Source organism: Sorex fumeus, unplaced genomic scaffold, assembly GCF_029834395.1.
Source record: "Sorex fumeus unplaced genomic scaffold, SorFum_2.1 ptg000047l, whole genome shotgun sequence".
Classification (NCBI taxonomy): Eukaryota; Metazoa; Chordata; class Mammalia; order Eulipotyphla; family Soricidae; genus Sorex; species Sorex fumeus.
In genome coordinates, this window is record NW_026606104.1 from 30,435,321 (window position 1) to 30,458,189 (window position 22,869).

The window sequence follows — 22,869 nt, forward strand, 5'->3', positions numbered from 1 at the left end:
AATGTTAAAACCATTGATTTTCATTTCTCACTTTGCGTTTAATAATGCATATTTTACTAATAAATTCACAGATTACTTTTTTCTTATTATTTTTGTCATGTATTGAAAGAGATCTCTTCAGACTAACTGCTGTTTTAGTAATATATATTTAAAAGAACAGATTGAACAGTTGAAAATTTGTTTTTGTAAGATGCTTCTTAACCATATTTACTTTGGGTTAATATGTGACTTTTGCAGTACACTTTGATGAAAATAGAGATTATATGCTTCTATTTTATGTCAGTAAAAATCACAATTGCAAATTCTGTACACCTTAAACTTATATAATTTTACAATATGGTGTTACTTCAATAAAAATGATCATGCTGGGAAGTGATTGATTCAATTGATAACTTGTCTAATAATTGTTGGTAAAAGCCATTTGTGGTTTTGGATTCAGTATGTTTTTAATAGTAAGAAAATTCTGTCTTTTTGAATGGAACTTATATATTAAAACTGTATGTAGTTTGAAATTTTAAAAAATGTATTGGATATAATATAGTAGCCCAAACTTAATATTAGTTTGAAATTCTTAAAATACTTGTGTTTTGTTTGTTATACACCTGGCTTACTGATAAACACAAATGAGTGAAAATAAATTTTATTTATCCATTTATGCTATCTTCAGCATATTTTCATTTAAAAATAGTGTGTATTCTACATAGACAATGCGTGAATATAAGCCTCTGCAAAAAATGTGATTTGATTATAAGCACTTTCTTTCCTCAGCAAAAGCAAAGTTAATTGAATGCTATGAAGATTCTGTTGAAATTAAATTTTAGGCTCTCAGTCATAAGAGAAAAAAAAGGGGCTGATGTTATAATTTATACCACTGTTGACCTACATTTGAGGTTTTGGTTCACTTTTATCAAAAAAGTGTGCAGGATAACAACTTATTTTAAAAAATAAGTAAAAACACTTTATTTAAAGCAGAAGGTTCATCTCAAACAAAGAACAAAAGTCTGATAGTTGTTAATTCATGGAAAAAGTAAGGATTTAGTCTTTATTTTCCCTGTGAGCAAACAAGATAATGTGTAAGATATGAGTTCAAGAGGAGGCATCTCACCACGTCTTTGTTGCACAGAAAGACTTCCTGGCATTTGGTGGTCAATGCTCCAGAGAGCTAGTAATCTGTAATATCATATTAAAGAATCCTATAGTAATGTGTTCACAGTCATTTATATCTCTACATTAATAGGGAAAACATTAGTATTCAAAAATTTCTCTGCATTTTCAGATAGGTAAGCATATGAATATTTTAGGATAATGTGCCTGGAGTACGCCAGAATCTTTTCCCTATTTTTTGCCCCATTTCTTTCATTTGTCTTTTGATTCATTCCTTCTGTATCCTTTCTAATGAATTGTTGTTCTACTGAGTAAATTAGTTTTCTAAGTTCTGTGTGCAATTCTAGGCAATTAATTGAACCTGAGGTTTGAATAGTTCAGAAGCATAAAAATTGGGCTGAATTTGAATTAAAGGATGAAATAGAGTAAAATGAATGTATTCTGCAAATCATTTATGTACAATCCCATACAAGAATTATTTATTGCACAATATTAATTCCCTTCCTGTTCTGATATGCTGTCCTGCACCCAACACAAAAGTTGACTGTGATCCAGCAACTATTGCATTTTCTTATCTCATTCATTTATATGATTTATTATAAAATACTGACATACAAAGGATTGGTCAGTGACATATGGGTAAATTAAAATATATTTTAAAAATTTATACCTCTGTAGTACTCTTTTAAATTTTTTTTGTGGCACCATGATTTACAAAACAATTCATAGCTTAGTGTCACATATAAAAAGTTCCAACAACAATCCCTTCAACCCCTGTCAACTTAGCTCCACTAGTGCCTGCAGTGTCCCTCCCACCCCCCAACCTTCCTCCTTGGCAGGCACATTTTTAAGTTTGATTATTGTAGTTTGGATTTCATACGCTCAGTTTTGTTGGCTCTGTGGTTCAGGTAGATAGATATACCATACCTCTACACTGCCGATGTGTCTGAGGTGCCTGTCATGGCCCCTATCAACTCCCATCTACCTGTTCTTCCTCCCATTGGTTTCTTTCCCTCCTTGTCTTTCAGTTTTATAGTCTAGATATAAGCAAAGTCCTTGTGTGCAAACTTTGATTTCTTGCACCCCCTGTCCTATCATTATGTATGTCACAAATAAGTGAGACCATCTAGTATATTTCTGTCTTTATCTGCCTTAAATCTTTTGACATGATACCCTTCAATTCTATCAGGTTGCAGCAAATTGCATGAGTTAGACTTTTTGTTAGATGAGTTATTTTCCTTTCCCTTCTTTGATTTGTCTTTGTACTCCAAATATACTTAGGACTTCTTGTAATTAGGTAATCATTTTATTATATTTAAAAATTTGAAATACATATCTATAGAATCAATGAAAATATAGTAATGATTATATGGTTAATGACTCGAATGCTTATAGTGGAAAACCAATCTTAATGCCATTCTTTTTCTAAGGTCTTTTGAAAATGTAAATGCTGTCAGATATTAGCTTTATATATGTTATATCCACACATTTGAAATTATCCAAGTAATTTAAATTAGATGGAAAAGAATAATTCAATGATTATTTTTATGGACAGAAATATGAATTAGATGTTAAAGAAGCTTTAGTGCTTCTACTGTTATTGAGCTGAAGACTTAGACATTGAATATGCTTTGTAAAATGTAATTATCAACAATTAAGTGATACTTGCCAACCTACAAAAAAAAAATAGTTATGTCACAGTCTAAAGGTTAAAGGACAGGACTACTCAAGATAATCTAATTGACTTTATCTTTAATTAAAGTGTGAGTGTACTCTATTGTAGTAAGATAAATGAACTATACCTAGAGGTGTGAAAATCCAATAAAATTGAAGAGAAATAACACTGAGAAACCTATGAAAAATTTCAGTTTTACATGAATATATTACATATAAAAAGGTACTACTGAGTTTGATAAAATCATTTTCAGTAGATTCTCTTTATCCCCAATAAAAATTCTTTCTATATTTTCTAATAGTCCATATTAAAAGACTACAGAAAGACTATTAAAAGACTACTGAAAAATTATCTTTTAGTTAATGATGCTTTTAGTTTCTTGGGTTTATTAAACATGTAAAAGCACACTTATCATCAAAATATCTTGACTTTAACACGAAAAGAGGGTTTATCCTACAAATCTTAGCACCAAAATATGCAATAATTGAAACCTCTGTTTTTAAATTGCATGATTATGATTCCCCCATAACATTTCCAGTATTTTCTGAAGACTGCATCATCAATCACTTGTTGAACAAAACACCTACTCATGCCAACAGAGGTTCAAAGAATATAATTATTACATATACCCTTAAACCAAGTCCTTTTCCTACTTCTTTAGATGTAATAAGTAGTGTGACTTTTCAATTTCTGACTTCATTCATATAGGAAAACTATTTATGTCTTTTGTCTTGTTTTGTACTAGACCCTTCTGTTAAGACTAACAATCTCATATTAACCATTCCTCTCTTATTTACCTTTAAATTTGAAAATTCTTTGGCATCACATCAGTCTGGTCTGTCATTAATTTCTAGCTATGAAAATAGCTTCTAAATAAGTACTCTACCTCTTTAAAAAAGAATCATTTCAACTCAGACTATACAAGGAGGATTTATGCTTTCCATTTTTTAACTCTCTTTAGACTTTTTCTTTCCTTTCCTACACTAAGCCACTTATCACAATATGTTAGAGATTTGTTTACCCATAGGTTTTATTGGTAGTCAGAATTCTTAAAGCCCTTGGGACATATTTTTTCACCTCAAGAACATGATTTAAAGAATAATACTAGAAACAAATAAGGAATTCAGTAACTTATGGAAAAACAATACTTGAATTAATAAAAAAGGAGAAAACATTTATAGTATTGCTGCTTTCTGATTCTCCTTCCTTCAAAAGATCATTAATAGTTCTATTCTCACTTACATCAGTATTTATCCAGGATTGTATTTGCGAAGTTATCACATATACTAAAATTGGAATGATACAGAGAAGATTAGCTTGGCCACTTTGCAAGGATGACACGCAAATTCGTGAAGCATTCCATATTTTGTTCTTACTGTGTACATGGGGCTGGAGTGATAGCACAGTAGATAGGGCATTTGCCTTGCACGCTGCCAACCTGGATTCAATTCCTCCTCCGCTCTCGGAGAGCCTGGCAAGCTACCGAGAGTATCCCACCCCTACAGCAGAGTCTGGCAAGCTCCCTATGGCATATTGAATATGCCAAGAACAGTAACAACAAGTCTCACAATGGAGACGTTACTGGTGCCCGCTCAAGCAAATCGATGAACAAGGGAGGACAGTGCTACATTATAAAATTATATCCCATAAATAAATATCAAATCACTTAGCTTACATGGAGTTCAAAATGTTTGCTCAAATAAAGGCCTTCAGATCAACAATTTCAAAGATATTATTTAACAACTCTAAAGTTTTGTTTACGGAAATTGTAACAAAACCTATCATGTAAGCATCTGAAATCTTTCAACTTTTTATAGTCAGGTGAATTTTGGTTCCTATTCCCCATTTTTCTCATAACTCCGATTCAGTCAAATCAGTGCCTGTTCCAGTATACCCACTCTTCATTTGAAGCTGTGTTTCTTGTTCTCTGCTCCTAATAAATGTTCTCTTGAAAACTCTTACTCATCCTCTTTCTTTAAATATTCCTATCTACAGTTGGCCAACTAAACTTCTCTTTCTCCAGGTATCATTTGTGTCAGTGGGATATGATCTCTGGTTTTTGAAATTCCATAATACATCATCAATGGCACTCTTATCATGTATAGCATGGGATAAATATTGTGCTTATTGTTCTATATTCTAACCTTAGCGAAAACAAGGATGTTATGTTATATATAATATTTGCTATATTCCATATATATACACATATATATGTAGTTTGTTTGTTTGTTTTGGGGGTCACACCTGGTTGTATTTATGGATCAGGGATCAGAACTGGGTTGGGGCATGCAAGGCAATCACTGTACTCACGTTACAATCTCTCTAACTCTAAAGAGAAAGTGTTTTGAAAAAGTTAAAATAAGAATTAACTTAAACACAGTCTCAAAATAACAGTCTTCAATATATTTTAGACTATTTCTCAGTAAGATTAGATTGGTATATATCAGTCTCTATATTGTCTTTGATTAATTCTAAGGGAAGTTTAATTAGTGATAATCTTGGTAATTTGCCTATTATAGTTATCTGCCTATTAGTAAATGATTGAGATTATCAGCTTATTTCGCTTGGATCCATGAGTATCTGTTACCTAATGACGACTTTCAGGCACGACTAAATATGAAAACAAATGTTATCATTATTTTAAGACAATCTGAGCTTTGGCAAATTCACAATTGTGCTTTGCAAAAATTGTTTCTTTTAATTATTGGACCTGTATATATCTCAGTACAAAGCACTCTAAGATCTATTAGCTGTTTGGAAAGTTCTATATTTATTTTTAAATTCATTTTTTCTTTGTAGTAGTACATGATAAAATGCTGTACTTGAAAAATTATACATTGTTAAGTTAAAATCCTGATAACATATTTATGATAAACGAATACTTTACAATACAAAGAGAAATATGATAGTTTATTTCAGAAGCTCATAATTAGTCAGGCCAATTAAAAGAGAGGAATAGAGATGCCTGTGAATATATAATTTGACATCCAGAAGTCCTTTTGAATCAAATGTAAGTTATGAATTAAGAGTTCCGGAGACAAACAAGACTGAAAACAATAACTATGTATTTTCAGTATTGATTATAAAGACAATTGTGAAGTATTGATAGCAAAATAAAAGCTGAGAAAAGTGTGGCTGCATTTTAAACATCATTTTATCATGCAGTTTGTACTTAACTAACTTGCTGGGATGCTTGAAAATAATGCACTGTGAAATATAAGATGACTGGATATAGTACACTTCGATTTTCATAAGAGATTTTGACAGCTTCACCTGAGAGATTAATGGCTGAGATAGAGAATTGGGGAATACATGGTAAGGAGCTACTTATATAGGAAATCCGTTCAAGAGTAAAACATAGTCTTTGAGAATAAAAATGTATCAAGAATTTCAAATGCAGCGTCCCTTCAACTTTTAAAACATAGTTCATCTTATTCTTATACTTTAAAAAGCCATTAAAATGCAGTTTTTCATATTTTGTCTTATTTACACCCATAATCATGTTTAATATTATAAATTATAATACTTTGAATTATGCTAAAAGTAAATATGAGTCTGATCAGTAACAAAACAGAGGTAAATTGAAGAGCAGTGATGAACAAATTTGTCCTAAGAATGAAACACCTGTATCAGCGATATAGTAAAATGGGTAAGAAACTTCCCTTCCCTTGAGCCCACAAGATTTCAAGCCCCTAAACCATATAATGTCACTTGACTTTCACCAGGAGTGATTGCTGAATGCAGAACTATCAATATGCATTGATTGTTGCTGAATATGGTTTCCCAAAACAAAATAAAAATAAGAAAAAAATGAGGAGCTTTCTATTAAAAAGTAGGAACTCTGAACTAAATGACATATACATTAATACATTTAACTAAGATTATAATATTATCACTGATTTTTTTTTCTTTTTGGTTACACCCGGCGATGCTCAGGGGTTACTCCTGGCTCATGCACTCAGGAATTGCTCCCGGCGGTGCTCAGGGGACCATATGGGATGCTGGGAATCAAACCTGTGTCGACCATGTTGGCTGCAAGCAAGGCAAACGCCCTACCCGCTGTGCTTCGCTCCAGCCCCAATATTATCACTGATTTTAATAGCCCATCAATATATTTGTAATAAAAACAAATAAAACATTGTTTATATTAAAACCAAATTCGTTACCTCCTTGAGTTTAAACAAAATATTTATTCATATATTAAATGTCTTTTTTTCTTTTTCCTACTTATTTTTTTTTTATTTGAAGCACCATGATTTAAAATACTGCAAGTGAATGATAGGTTTTCATGCATACACTGTTCCAACTCCACACCTTTCACCAGAATATCACCTTCCCTCCACCATTGTTTCAGGATACGTGTCCCACCCATCCACCCTCTGTGACCCTCTTGCCTTTGAAAACTCAGTTCATAAGTAAACCTCAGATGTTGTTGGCTTTGACTTTCTGTTAGTCCCATACTATGTTTCTTTATATCCTATCTGACTTTTTATCTAAGCAGATTTTTTTATCAAGAAAAAACCTTAAGTTTTTCTTCATGTGCCAGAATCACAGGACAGAAAATGTAACAATAACTTCCTTTTTTTCCCTAAGACAAATAGCTCCCTGTTTTTTGAGCGCAGCAAAGCTAGAATTTAGCATCTCGAGCAAGAAGGTAGAGGTAAAGTTAACAGATAGTGGGCATTATTTGCCCAAAGTGGTCTTTGTTTCTGATTTATGTTCCTGTTTAAACCAGAGAGAACGCTAAAGGTATAAATTTATTATTTGTTTTTTCTTCTTTTTTCTTCTTTTTGGGTCATAACCGGAGATGCTAAGGGGTTAATCCTGGCTCATAAACTCAGGAATTACTCCTGGCGGTGCTTGGGGGAACATTTGGGATGCTTGAAATCAAACCCAGGTTGACCACGTGCAAACACCCTACCACTGTGCTATCGCTCCAGCCCCCTACAAGTTTATTCTTGAGTCAAAGATGTAAACTACAAATAGAATAAGGTAAATGCAAATTAAATCTTTTGTACCAAACCTAAAACCAACCTATTAGCATCCCAGTTTTGTTTCCAGAGGGATGTGATTTTTCTTTTATCACCATTCACATATTATTCTCATACTAGTTTTCAGATTCTCATACCATCTATCTATATATGTCTTACTATATCTCTCTCTGTATATATAGAGTTGTAGATACATGTTTAAAAGCATCAACTATGTGACAGATTCTGACATATTCTGTACTGATTACTGAGCATGAAAAGACAACCAGTTTCTTTTAGCAGGGTCCATGAGTGACTAAAGGAGATGTTACAGTGGAGAGTATTAATGAGAGCTAGTTAATGTTCTGGTGAAAATGCAAGCAGGAAACATTAAACTTGACTAAAGCATGGGATAGAGGATTTAGGAAAGACAAAGATTTGGGAAGCAAGGAAATAGCATCTGAGGTTCTTAGGTCTTGTCATTTTGAACATTTCTATTAATCATAAAATAGAATTTTTCCAGTATGTGTTGCTCTCCTCGTTTCAAAAATAAATAAATTGTGAAGGCTTAGAAAAATCAAGTAATTCCCAGAGACCTAAAGCCAGTAATTGCAAAAAAGAATAATTCAGTTTCATGTTTTGTCACATTTAGAATATAATTATCCTTAGAGGAACCATATCAATATTTCCACAGATTCCAATTCACCTGATCTTAGAGAATAGTCAGTTGATGATTTTCTTCTTTGTCTTCAAGTTTACCTTTTAAGAGTGTGACTCAAGGATTAATGACTAATATAGCAGAATTCTGACCTTGAGATATGACTCAGTCTTGAAGATGGGAAAATATAGCGCAACCTTCTAAGGAGAGGTCCAACCAGAAAATTATGGCTGAAATTTCAGCTTTTTATAAATCTCAGTGGGTTTCCACACCCCTCAGAGACACTTGCTTTCCTGAGCCAGTGAGGCACTGAGAGATGATAGATCCAGCTGCCCACTAGATGCGACTGTTGGATGGAGACTATAGCAATGAAAGTGTTAATAACTAAGAAGGTTCTAATACTTTCAGTAAGGGGAAAAAAAGACAGACAAAATTAACATAAATTGCATGTTGACCACATATCACAATTTTTCTATATTTTACTTTCTAGTTAATAAGAATAACCCTTTTTATTTTGTGGACATAGTCGTACCAGATAGTTCTCTTTCACTAATACCATTCACACACACACACACACACACACACACACACACACACACACACTCACATCCTTAAAGCACACATGTATCTCTTGAAGCAACAAAGGTTTAATAAATACCAAAGAAAAGCTGCTAAATAAAAGTAAATTTTAGATAGCCAACAGATCACAGATCACAGATCATCCTGTTATTCGTCGATTGCCTCAAGCAGTCCCCAGTAATGTCTCCTTCATCCTAACCCTGAGATTATATTCAAGGATCTTTAGGAGAATGAGACCCATCATTGTTACTGGTATTTGGCATATTGGGTACGCCATGGGGAGTTTGCCAGACTCTGCCGTGTGGGCAGGCTACATTCGGTAGCCTGCCAGTTTGTCAAAGTAGGAATGAGATGTCATAATAAGATGTCGCGAGGCCGCAAATGCGGCCACGCGGTTCCAGGAGCTGGCTTTTATAGTCTCTGAGTCTTGGCCGCTGATGGGATTACACAGCGCCAGGGGGCCAGGTGGTGGGTGTGACCCCCGCCTACTGGAATTTGGAGGATCTGGGTGGAGCATGCTCGACTCCAATCCGAGTAGGCTTGGAGATCTCGGCCCTGGAACCCACGTGGCTTTGTCCCTCTGCCAGTACCTTCAGGTGTGCGGAGAGTGGTCTCAGCATGGTGGTGGCTGGTCCTGGAGGTCTTCGGCTGCCGGGGCCCTGGTCAGGGCGGGGAGGAAAGCTCAACCCGCTCCCCTCCAAAGGGCCCCGGCAAGAAATAGCCAGGCGCGGGGGCAGGAGACTGCCAACATAAATTTTAATTTTAAAGTAATCTCATTGAATATTAAAATAATTACAGTGAGGTGTGCTGTTAGGAATTAGCAGTCAGAATCAGGTTCAGCCTCTATAATGCATGTGGTCCACTAAACATTGTCAAGAGTGACCACTTAGTACAGAACCAACAGAAAGCTCTGAGCACAGTTAAGTGTTACCCACACCACATGACAAATGGTATTGATGTACTAACAACGAATAATATTTAGCTGCTGGTAAATCATTTTATAATTTAGGCAGTGAACTCTCAACACAACTATATGAAGATATCATAGAATTATAAGCAAAACATTAGAATAAATTTTGATAAGAGTTTTGTTATGTTACTCTGATGATCTTTTAGTACTGAGTGGAGGGTCCAGAGTGATAGTAGAGTAGGTAGTGTCTTGCCTTGGATGCTGTTAGCCTGGGTTCAATTCCTGCTTTCCTGAACCCATCAAGAGTGATCCCAGGGTACAGAGCTGGAAATAAGTCCTGAGCACCAACAGGTATTTCCACCCCACACAAAAAATCCAAAGAAATTTAAGGGAATTGCAGTAATATATTCTTTCATTTCTGCAGTGTTATGTTAAGGAAAAACCACAAAAAACAAGGTCCCTCAGCTCGTTTTATCTTTGGTGTGTTGTCGTGTTCTAATTCAAAAATTCATTGCTATGACTTCAAACAGTAATTATCTTTTCAAATATATTTTTAATTTATGCAAATAAAATGTAAACTTTTTATGTGCAGTTCTTTGAGTTTTGACATATGCATAAAATTATGTAGCTCCACCTTAATCAGAGTACTAAAGCCTTCCATTATACCACAGATTCCCTCCCTTTGTAGAAAAGTCCTTCCCACCTCCACAGCCCCTGGCAACACTTATCTTAGCTTTTCTGATTCTTAGTTTAGCTTTGTTGTCCTATCTTAGAACTAAAGACATAGAGTATGTATCTGACTCTTTCACTTTGCACAATGCAATAGATTTTCATCAATTAAAATTAAAAGGAGCAAACAAAACATGGCTTCTATTGTTAATTTTGGGTGCTGTTCAAATAAGCAAGTACATGTTAAGCCACCACCATGCTGAGACCACTCTCCGCACACATGAAGGTACTGGCAGAGGGACAAAGCCACGCGGGTTCCGGGGCCGAGATCTCCAAGCCTACTTGAATTGGAGTCGAGCATCCTCCACCCAGATCCTCCAAATTCCAGTAGGCAGGGGTCACACCCACCACCTGGCCCCCTGGTGCCGTGTAATCCCATCAACGGCCAAGACTCAGAGACTATAAAATCCAGGCCCCGGAACCGCGTGGCCGCATTTGCGGCCGCGCGGCATCTTATCAGGACATCTTTTTATGACATCTTATTATCTCATTCCTACTTTGGACAAACTTGCAGGCTATCGAATGTAGCCTGCCCACAGGGAAGAGTCTGGCAAACTCCCCATGGCATACCCAGTATGCCAAATACCAATAACAACGATGGGTCTCATTCTCCTAAAGAGCCTTGAATATAATCTCAGGGCTAGGATGAAAGAGACGTTACTGGGGCCTGCTCGAGGCAATCGACGAATAACAGGATGATGAATGAATGAATGAATGAATGTTAATTTGAACAAAAGTTTATGCATGTACCAAAAAAAAGTTTGTGTAAGTAATAAGATAAAACTCATTCACAACTCCATTTATGATAGTTACATAAAACATATTTAATACTTATCTAAATATTTTATTTCAGGGTGGGGAAGAGGAAAACATTGATGCTCAGCACTTACTTCTCTGTGCTCAGAGATTTCTCCTGTTGGTGCCCTGGGGACTATATGTGTTTCAAGGATTGTACCAGAGCTTGCCATGTGCCAGGCAAGCACCTTAAGTCCTGAACTATCTATTCAGTCTATAAAAATATTTTAGTAAATATAAAATACTATAAAATATTTCAGTATACATAACTTGATAAATTATACACAATGCTTATTAAAAATAACCATCATAAAAGTTTTAATGCTTATATTCTTACAGTGGCAAGAAACTTTTCTAGTCAACTTTCATATATAATTTGTTGTAGAGGTTAAGGTATCAATAAAAGTATTTAAATATAAAAAAGATTAGAATCAAATTACATGGCAGTATTGGAATGGAAATGTGAGTTTGAGGAGATAACAATGTAACATTTCTTTTAAAATATAGTCTGCTCATTTTTTGTTAAGGCTAAAAGTTAATATCAAATCACTATGCTATTTAGATTTCCTTAGATGCATATAAATATGAGAATTAAAAGTTTCTTTTTGGAAAATTTAATTCTTAAAGCCTAGAAGTAAGTTCTGTTCGTTTTTTGTAATTTTTTTTCTTCTTCTTGGATTGAAAAAAGAGCTTTGTTGGCAATATGCTGGCAGGTTGGAGGATTGCTGACTATGTAACTTTTTAAGTCAATCTTCCTTTTACAGTACCAGATGATTTTTTTAACAGAAGTAGGGGTAAGTAAAACCTTAAGTGAGTGTGGTTACTCAGTGCAGGTAACTGTCAGAAGTTGGTTTCTTAACTTAAGTATCAAGCACTTAAGTACCAAGCCCAGATATATACTTTGTATGTTTATTTGTTTCTAAGGACCAGGCTGGAGGTGCTTAGGAATTCTCCTGGCTCTGTGTCCAAGGATCACTCTTGGTTGGACTTGGGTTATCTATATGGGGTGCTGGGATCGAATGTGGTTCCATCACATACAAGGTCAAACATCTACCAACAATATTTATCTCTCTAGGTCATGTGTGTGTGTTTTTTTAATAAAACTATTTTTTCTTGCATTCTTTGCTATAAATTGGTGAAGTAAAAAATAATGACTTTTCTCAAAGTTCAAATACAGAAACAGAAGGATTTTAATGTCTGACTCATTTGTCTATAAAGGTATTTCTTGTGAAGTTGTACTGTGACAACATAAGTAAAGCTAGTTTGCTGTATCAAGCCAGACACAGGAGTTCCACTTTTTATCTCCTTTCAATTATTGTATAGCATAGAAATTTTATAGTCACTGGTGGTCATGGCTGTTTTCTTTTAAGCAAAGTTCAGCATATGAAAAAATACAAGTTAATAATAGTTATACTCATTATATACTTGCCTTATAACTGGCTCCATCCTGAGCCTGTTAAAGAAAATAAGATCAAACCAACAAAATAACTAACCCTCATAATAATCTGATGGGATTAGCAATTTGACTAAGTAAAAAAAAAACCTAAATAAATTAATATGGCCTTGGTTTCATGGTTACAACACAAAAAGTTGATGTTTGCTCTCCACGCATAACCTCTATAATTGTTAGATTCTGCTGCTTGTCAAGGACAAGCTAATTGTTCATTTTGTATGTAATCTAGTAAATACATTTAGCTTTGAAACTATTTTTAACTTTTAGCATCTTTTGAGAAATTATGATCAGTTTTAATTTGTTTCCAGGAAGCCTATTTTTAAAGACAATGTTGTTCTTTTACCTGTGAATTATACTCCCTTATTTATATTTTAAATTTCATAGTGAAATATGGTTTAGTCAATTTTCTCCAGAGGTCAGATAAATATAGATTAATGGCTACTTTAGTTAATGATTGTGAGTCTAGTTTTAATTAATTGTACTATGTAGCCATCTTTTATTCATAAAACATAATTTGTGCTTAGAATAACTTTTTTATAAAAATAAAAGAAGTTTGAAGATAAGCAGAAGCAGAGAGAGAGAAAACAGTTTTTTCACTTGTTAGTATTAACTGACAATTTAAAGTAGAAATAGACTAAAAAGGGAGTTTGGAAACTTTCTATATATATATATTCTATTTAATCATCTGTATTTCTGTATTTATGTCACTTACAGAATATCTTAAGTAACAAACTCAAATTCAAAGATAGTTAATGAAAGGGAGTTGTTGAAATTATATTCAAGATTCCATGCTTTTCTTCTTATTTTGAGAGTGAGCTATCTACTTTGTTTCTACCCAGAGAGGATGGAATGGAGAGTTTTGCCTGGAGCCTGGAACTTTAACTTTGTCACTTCTCTAGGCCTGATTGCATCTTCCTTCTCTGATACTGCTATTTTGAACACCTCCTGCATGCATTTTGAATATAGTGTTCATTCCCATTATAGTTCTGGAGGTGAAAGTCCAACTTCTCCAGGAAGCAGCTGCCAAGAGATGGCACTTCAGACAGAATTTTCCCCACAGCAGTTCAGAGCACCTGCCAGTTAACAGAAATCTTGAAGCCCTTCCAGATCCAAATATCTCACATTCAAGTCCATGTGGGAGAAAGCAAGCTGGTATATTTGAATTTTTTTAAAAAAAGGGAAATGACATAAAATTTTCCCATTTAATTCATGATAAAATTTATTTCAACAAAGCTAGCTCTGAACTAATTTCTCAAATACATATTATCTCTTCCTTCTCACCTTCTTTGCTTCATTACTTCATCAATCCTGCATTCACTCAAGCACAATTGATTTTTTTCTTTACTGCTTTGGGTAAATAGAATGCTTTTTATTATTGAAATTGGTTCCCCACTGGTTTAGCACACTATAATTTCAGGAATATAGAGTATAGGCTCTATAGAATTTATAGAACACAACACAACTTAATAAATGTATGTGTTGCACTGTGCCAATCACTGAATTCTACTACTATTCACTACACTGTAGTTGATCACCTCTACCCATTCCTCTCACCCCTTTTTCTGATAACTATTATTTTATTGTCAAAGTCCAAGAGTTGTTTCATTTTGTTTTATAAACATGATTTGTATTTGTTATATTCCACATTATTGAAGCCATCTTGCATTTGTCTTTGTCTTTATGATTTATTTCTCTTACAACATTCCATAGGTGACAAATGTCAAGCTTCTTTACATTTAAATAGAATTTTATAGAATATATTGTATATTATCCACTCACGTTTGTGGGTGTTTGAATTATTTCCTTTCAGTCAAATTGTTAAGCACCCTTCTTAATCTGAAGATAAGACTTATATACTTCTCAAACTAGCTTACTGCCTGTTCAATGAGAAGTGTATTATTTCCTACACCTCTCAGAAATCATTTAGCAAATGGAGTTATTATTATTATTATTATTATTATTAAAAGGACAAGATGATGTTGATTAGACTACAATGTATTGACAAAAAGTAAATTATTTTTCTTCTCAGAAATTATTTTTAGTTTTAATGTACAAAATTTTTTTCATCTGCCCATGACTCTTTTGCCTAATATTCATTCATATGTTGAGTTACTTACAAATAATCTATTGAATCATCCTGCATGTAAATATCCCCTGCTTATTCTAAATTCATACATATATTCTTGTACGAAAATAACATTCAATAGTAAGAATGAGATAAAGCTAATAATTTCACTCATAGCGGGATCTAGATAAGCAAAACAAAACCCACAAATGTAATAAAGAAGGGGCAACTAGAGGAGCAGAAAGAGAAAGGTGGTGGAGTGATATTGTAACTGTTGAAATGGTTGTGGTGCAGAAGCATACTTTAAAGCATACTTTAAAGCAGTGTGAAATACAAACAAATGTTATCTCAAAAAATAAATGTTTCCATTTATTGAAGGGGCCAGAACAATATATTGGTTTGGGTGCTGAGTTTGATCATTGGCAGAAGTGATTCTTCAGAATAGAGTCAGGTGATGTCAGTACATAGATAATGGAGCTAGGTAACGCTGTTTGGAAAAGGGCCAGTGGCATCTTAAGACGGTGATGAAAATAGTCTTAATCTGGGCCCCCCACTGATATAGGGACCAAGGTTGGTCAGGGCTCACATTTGGGAAAACAGGTGCTCCAGATTCCAAATAAATACTCTTCTCTTTCCAAAAAAAAAAAAAAGAAAGAACAGAGACAGGAGTAAGTCCTGAGCAACACAAGATGTGGCCCCAAAACTAAAACAAAATAAAATAAAACAAAAATAAAGAAAAATTTAGCAATATTATAGAAAATAATTTCATTGTACATACATTATTATATGTAATTTTCTTAGAAATAATTTATAATTATAATTGTATATACATACTATTATGCATATATATAAACACATCTATATATTATATGTTCAGGTAGAAACTGGCATTAATATTATTAAGAGCAGCATTTCTTAAAAGCAAAAGGAAATGAATATGAGAAATTTTGCTTCATTTAATCACTGATTTACTCTTTCACATATTGAAATATAAAATCAAGATATCAAAATTCTATGGAATTAGCATGAGGGTTTTCTGGGTTTATGATGTAATAAATTTTTTTCTGTGTATTTTTACAGCTGTTAGAGTCAAATTTAGAAAGTTGTGGCACAATGAAGACTGCAGCGAAGGTAGCTAGTTACCTGTCGCTTCATAGGAATATAATTTTCCCATAATTTAGCTTTGAAACCAGGGAAAATTATGCTCTCTCCTTCCTTCCTTCTTTCCTTCCTTCCTTCCTTCCTTCCTTCCTTCCTTCCTTCCTTCCTTCCTTCCTTCCTTCATCCTTCCTTCTCTCTCTTTCTTTCTTCTTTCTTTCTTTCTTTCTTGCTTGCTTGCTTGCTTGCTTGCTTGTGCCTTTAGTAGAAACTTTAATTAATGAGTAAGTATCACTTGATCATTTGATCACTTGGCATCCCGTTACTCATCGATTTGCTCGAGCAGGTGCCAGTAATATCTCCATTCATCCCTGTCACATGCTAGTGTAGCCCAATGGCATCTGTTTGCTCTAGGAACACAAAAAGCCTCAAACCAATCGTTCAGGGTCTTGACAAAGAAGTTTGAACATCTCATAGGTGGGCAGCCATGCAATCTTTTGATGTCCCATGGAATCCAGTAGGTAAAGACTCTAGTCCAGCAGTAATCTCCAAATCTCATTACATGTCCAGCCCATCTGATTTTCGACACCTTGGCAAATGAGACAACATCCCTGATTCTTGATTGTCGATGGAGGTTGGAATTCCGGATTCTCTCATTTGAGTGAAGCGTGATACTCCAAGCATAGCTCTTTCAATTTCTCTTTGGGAGACCCAAATAACGTTCTCATCCTATTTTCGTAGGGCCCAAGTCTCTGTGGCATATGTTAATGCAGGAAGAACAGTGGAATTAAAGAGGTTGAGTGCCCAGAGCCAGAGATTCTTCGTCCGTCCGCTTAGCTATTTCTTGGATGCTCTTGAAAGCGTTCCAAGCCACTCTCTTCCTCCTGTGCAACTCAGGTGCCAGGTCATTCATCATGTTGACTTCTTGACTTAGGTACACATAACTGTTGCATTCGAAGATGTTTGTTCCATTGAGAGCGAATGAAACAAGACTGTTTCTCATAAACATTGTCTTTGTGAGATTCAGTTGTAGTCTGACCTTTCTACACTCACAGTCGAAGTCGGCCAGCATTTATGCTGCTTGGATTATGTTTGGTGTTATTAGAACAATGCCATCAGCAAAGCAGAGGTGGTGTAGTTGCCAAACATCTGTCTTCACTCCCATTTCTTCCCATTCCAGTCATCGCAATCCCAACCAGTATGTTTTGAATAAGGTTAATTGCTTTGCATTGAATGAATTCTGCTGTGCAGGACTAGTGATGGTGATATTTTAGAAATGTTTTACAGGAGATTATTGATATAAAAGAGGGAAAACAATTCATGTACAGCTATGGGCTTTTTTCTATAACAGAGCATTAAAATAGTATTAACTCAAATGTGCTAATTTTCTCTTAAGTCTCCAATGTCTACCTTTCATATTTATTCATCAGAAGATAGTATTCGCAGTCTGTTAAGAGTTAATTCATCATCTGGGCTGGAGTAATAGCACAGTGGGTAGGGTGTTTGGCTTGCATGCGGCTGACTTGGGTTCGATTCCCAGCATCCTATATGGCCCCCTGAGCACTTCCAGAAATAATTACTGAGTGCAGCTCCAGGAGTAGCCCCTGTGCAATACCAGGTGTGCCCCCCCCAAAAAAAAAACCCAAAAAAGAATTACTTCATCAGTTTTATCAATTAGTAGTTCACCAAATTAAACTTTACTCCACTCAATTTTGACCTGCCTAGTGGGAAGTAATATTATTTATAAAGGAGCATTTAAAAGCATTCAAAAGTAAAAGTAACAACTCTGTTTTTACTCTAAACTTTGACTGTATTAAGCTTGCATTTGTATAATTAACCACTATGAAACAAAAGAGGAAATATACAGATTATTTTCTATATCCTTTTCAAAAACCATCTGTTTAGAACTATGTACATAAAACATTGAGATGATTGACTCTTCTGTAAGATTTGTCATGATATGTGACACAGTATTAAAATAGTTTATGTAGTGAAGTCTGTATTTGATAGTCCTTCACTCATTTTCCTATAAAGTAGCTAGTCAAGCAGATTTTGTAAGGGTAAATAACCCTTTGAGAAATGTAATACTATCCTAAAATAAAGAATATATTCATTATGGAACACTTTATGCTGTCTATATCTTTATAATTGATAAAATGAATACAAAGATTTTAGACAAAAATTCTGGATTGAAGTTCATAGTAGAAGAATAATATGAGTGACCTGAGGATTGTTGCTGAATTAATGATCCAACAACTGTCACTTCACCAAACTCTCACTCACACATTCATTCTTCAGTCCTAAATAGGGAGATTCTAGAATGCACAGCTATCACTTTGGCTGAGAATGCAGTCAGACTTGCTTTGTTCAGGGTATGAACTACCAGTACCTTTATTTCTTCATATGTATAATGATGAAATAGCTATATCATAGGATCATCTGAGGATGAAATTAAATAATGAATGTCTAATGCGAATGTTTTGAAGTGAATCCTGAAGTTTATTGTCATGCTGCAGTTCATTCTTTTTCCAACTAGGTACAAGCTCTGCCAATCTCGGTTTCATCACTGGATATTTACTTTGTTCACTGAGCTTGCCTCTGATCTAATGACTAATACTGATTTTATTTAACTTTCATATCATTCAGCAGTTATTTGTGCGTAAACCTTTATATTCAGTCATTATCTAATATAGTTCATGTGGACATGACTTTGCCTTCCCAAGTAGACTGTACTTTGTAAGTTTATGTGACATGTATCATTGTAAGGTATACTATTTATACAGAACTCAGGGAAAGAAAGTCTCAGGTGGAAGAAAAAACAGATCTAAACCTCCTATAGCAGAAGTATGCATGGTCTAATAAGAACAACTGGATGACTGATATATTGAAAAGAAATTTGGAAAATTTGTGGGTTGTAAGATCAGAAAAGCAACCATGAACTCCATGACATAAGAATTTTGGTCACTATAAAGATTCCAGTTTTTTTTAATAAGTAAAAAAGGATGAGTGGAGTTCTCAATTAAATCAAAACTACAATGATTCTATTATTTATGAGGAGAATGGACCTAGCTAAAAGGGTCAAGGACAAAAGTCATGATTTCTTAAGCATACCCAATAACCTTGTTGCAACAATTTATTTTTTGAAAATTTCTGTATGGAACAGTGACTGTTTATGAATATATTTTATTATCCCTGCTAAATGATAAATTGGTATTGGACAACAGTATTCCAAGAAATTTGTCTTTTTACATTCAAATATTCTAAACTCCCTGAGATTTTAGTACCCAAAGAATTGGAAATTAAATTAACCACTTCCAATCTTTCTTTCATCTACCTGTACTTTCTGTGATACCTAGAATACCTTTTTTTGTGTGTGTGGAATTCTTGTTTTCTCTTGGTTTGGAGACCAGGTGTGGTAATGATTTTTTGCTTGCTTAGGGGAAGGTAGTTCCTCTTGTTGCTTGGGGAACACTTTGTACCAGAGATCAACTGGCCCATTTGCATGCAGTCTAGCCCTTTATCCTATCTCCTTCCTTGGAATATTTTTAATACATAATACATATGTCAGGCAATATTTATATTTAAAAAAATATGGTGAATGTGGAAAATAAAGTTAGTGAAGAAAATAGAGTTAGTGAAGTAGAATACATTCAAGAAATTATGTTATATAATTATCTTATGTTTAATATAATAATATAATCTGTATATAATCAACGTGTAGGTTAAAAGAGTAAAGTGTATTCTCTATAAGTCTCTTTTAATTTTATAACTGTTACTGTCCTCCCATTGTTCATCGATTTGCTCAAGCGGGCCCAGTAACGTCTCCATTGTGACAATTGTTTCTGTGTTTGGCATATCCAATACCTCACAGGTGTCTTGCCAGGCTTTGCCGTGCAGGCGAGATCCTCTCAGTAGCTTGCTGGGCTCTCCGAGAGGGGTGGAGGAATTGAACTTGGGTAGGCCATGTTGGCTGCTTGCAAGGCAAACGGCCTACCTGCTGTGCTATCGCTCCAGCCCAATTTTATAACAAAGGAAATTATTTTGGCCTGTGTTCTCAAAGTAAAAGGCTGCTATTCTCAATTGTTAATCTTTATATATGATAATATAACTAAGTAATTGAGACATAATCAAACATATCCAAATATTAAATTTTTAAGTTTCATACAAAGGTTTAAAAAATTGGACTGGAAACTATCACATTACAAAATATGTGTCTAAAGTTCAAAATTTTTAAAGAAGTACTATTTCTTCATTTTTACAATAAATTATATTCTTCTGTGATAGACCTTGACATGCCAAAACAAAGGTATTACATTTGGAGACAGGCTATAATTCATATTGGTCTATTAAAGTAGTAGAAGTATCTGAAGGCTGGCTAATCTCTGTGATATTCCTGACAGACCCAAATAAAGATAAAGCTGCTGATGTCTGTAGGAAAAAGGAAGTACTGGATGGAGTGTTCTAAATCAGACTTTCATGGTAAAAATATCCATTAGTAATCAATTTTCTGCTTCCTTTAGAATAGGACAGGTTAAGCAGTTGGTCACATTCAATAAATAAGAAATTACTTGCAGTAATTTCTGCAACATTCTAATCATCTTTCCTTTCTGGGATCTATTTTGAATGTCTTTGATCTGCATTATGGTGGAAAGGACATTGAATGTTGAAACATATAACTGGATTATGAATTTCACTCACCACCCCCTTATAGTGTGGCTGTGCAATCCATATAGCCTATATGCATTTATTAATTTTCCAGTGATGAATTGAGTTTTTCAATGCATATTTCAGGAGGTGGTTGTGAAGACTAGATACTAAAAATAAGTAAGACCCCAAAAGTAGAATTAACGTAATAAACACTCAATGAACACACGATGGATTGATCACAGTCCTAGTAGTGGTATATAGTATTCTTCCAAATACCATGACTGATGTAAATTTGTAAAATAGAATATAAGCCCCTATGTGTTTAATATTAAGATTGACAATGTATTGTGATTATATAATTGTTATTAAAGAAACCATTATTTCTTCATTACATGCTGAAGGAAAAGCTATTCTATAATGACCTATATAACTTGTATTAGTTTGAGTCTGTAAATGGTAAAGTTGACTGCAAATTAGTTTCTTCAGTGTTCCTTGTTTCTTATTTTTTCACACACTGATTAATTTCACACTCTTGGCAGCAGTGGACCCTGTTGCATTCAACTTGCAATTTTGTACCAATCTAAAACATTGTGTTCAATCCCCTAAGGTGTTCTTGAGAAAAGCTGTCAAACTATTTCGATATAACTGTATTTTCATTCTGTCGCTGTGCTTTGTACTCATTTAAAACGTCTAGTCTTTAATTTGTATCAGAACATTTTCAGTTAGGAAACATAGATTCTATTCCTCAGCAAAATCACTTGAATGACCACGGACCTCTTCTATTCTAAATAATTACTTAACTGGCTTCTATAAGGCACAGAGTATATTTTTGTCTTGTTAGTAAATTTAAATTTGAATACCTTCTTAAAATTTTTTACTTTAAAACTCTAAATTCATCATCATTTGATTCTAGTTTACTTCTAGGGCTTCATCTCTGTGCTTTCTATTTGCACTTCTGAAAAAAATTGCTCTCTCTCACTCTCTCTCTCTCTTCCTGACATTCAGAACCTCTGTATACAGTGCTATGCCCATTACTCTTTATCATTTTATTCCAGGATCTATTTCTAGTCTATTAAAACTAACTTCATTTATAATGTCATATGAGCAGTTGTGTCTTATTTGAATTATATTCACTCTACTGTTATCTGGTTTGATTATTATGATCATCCATTTTTTTATCATATAGTATTTATTTTGTTTGTTTTGTTTACTAGAGTAAAAGTTATGAATAGAAAGACCAATGCCATTTTAAATCCATAAATACTAATATTTCATAAATATTTTGATAAGTGAATGTATGTATACTGGATGATTATTGGTCAGTTAATTTAAAAGATAGCAAGTATTTATTACTAAAGTATTAGTATTATATAATTTTATTAGTATTATATCAAAATGCAGTTTGTGGTTTCCAAAGTATACTAACACAAGTTTGCATACAAGATTGCAATCACATTATTTTAAAAATAAACCCATTTATACTACTGTCTATGCTTTTTACATCTAGTATATTGTACTGAGAATTGAATTAGGTTATAAATTAGGACTTTACCTAGACTCATTTCTTGTAGCTTCAAAGAAATGTATGTTTAATATTTTTATTGAAATGAATTTAAAATTATTTATGGTTGTTATCCAGAGATGATGGGACAGGCTTTTGACTGACTTTGAATTAAAATGCATAGACACACACACAGTACACTTAAATAAACAAAACAAAGGAAGACCTTTTGCATGTTTTGTTTCACATTTGCATTGGGAATGGAGGATGTGCCAATGTGTTCAAGTCTCTTGCATTTATGTTTGGTGTCTGCATTTGATGCGGTGCTATAATTCAGCCTATGTAAATACACTCAGGACACAGATAATGTCTCTCATTTTCATTCTGATTAATAGCATTCTGTCTCTCATCATTTGTAGATGTTATTTGGAAGATGGAGCATCAAAGGGTGCCTGGCTGAACCGGTCAAGTATTATTTTTGCTGGAGGTGATAAGTGGTCTGTGGACCCTCGAGTTTCAATTTCAACATTGAATAAAAGGGACTACAGCCTCCAGATACAGAATGTAGATGTGACAGATGATGGCCCATACACGTGTTCAGTTCAGACTCAACATACACCGAGAACAATGCAGGTGCATCTAACTGTGCAAGGTATGTGTTTCCGTATTTATTATACTGTGAAGG

At 34.1% G+C, this 22,869-nt stretch overlaps 1 protein-coding gene and 1 non-coding gene across 2 annotated transcripts in view; both read left to right on the forward strand.

Annotated features, from left to right (window-relative positions):
• NEGR1 (neuronal growth regulator 1) overlaps positions 1-22,869 on the forward strand; it is a 966,318-nt gene that overhangs the window by 371,060 nt on the left and 572,389 nt on the right. The window contains exon 2 of the mRNA XM_056122822.1: positions 22,604-22,836. Coding sequence (XP_055978797.1) covers positions 22,604-22,836 — 233 coding nt within the window. The remainder of the gene's footprint in view (positions 1-22,603; positions 22,837-22,869) is intronic.
• On the forward strand, positions 4,042-4,148 carry LOC130032184 (U6 spliceosomal RNA). The gene has a single exon (XR_008793745.1). It is a non-coding gene; the product is annotated as a U6 spliceosomal RNA (small nuclear RNA).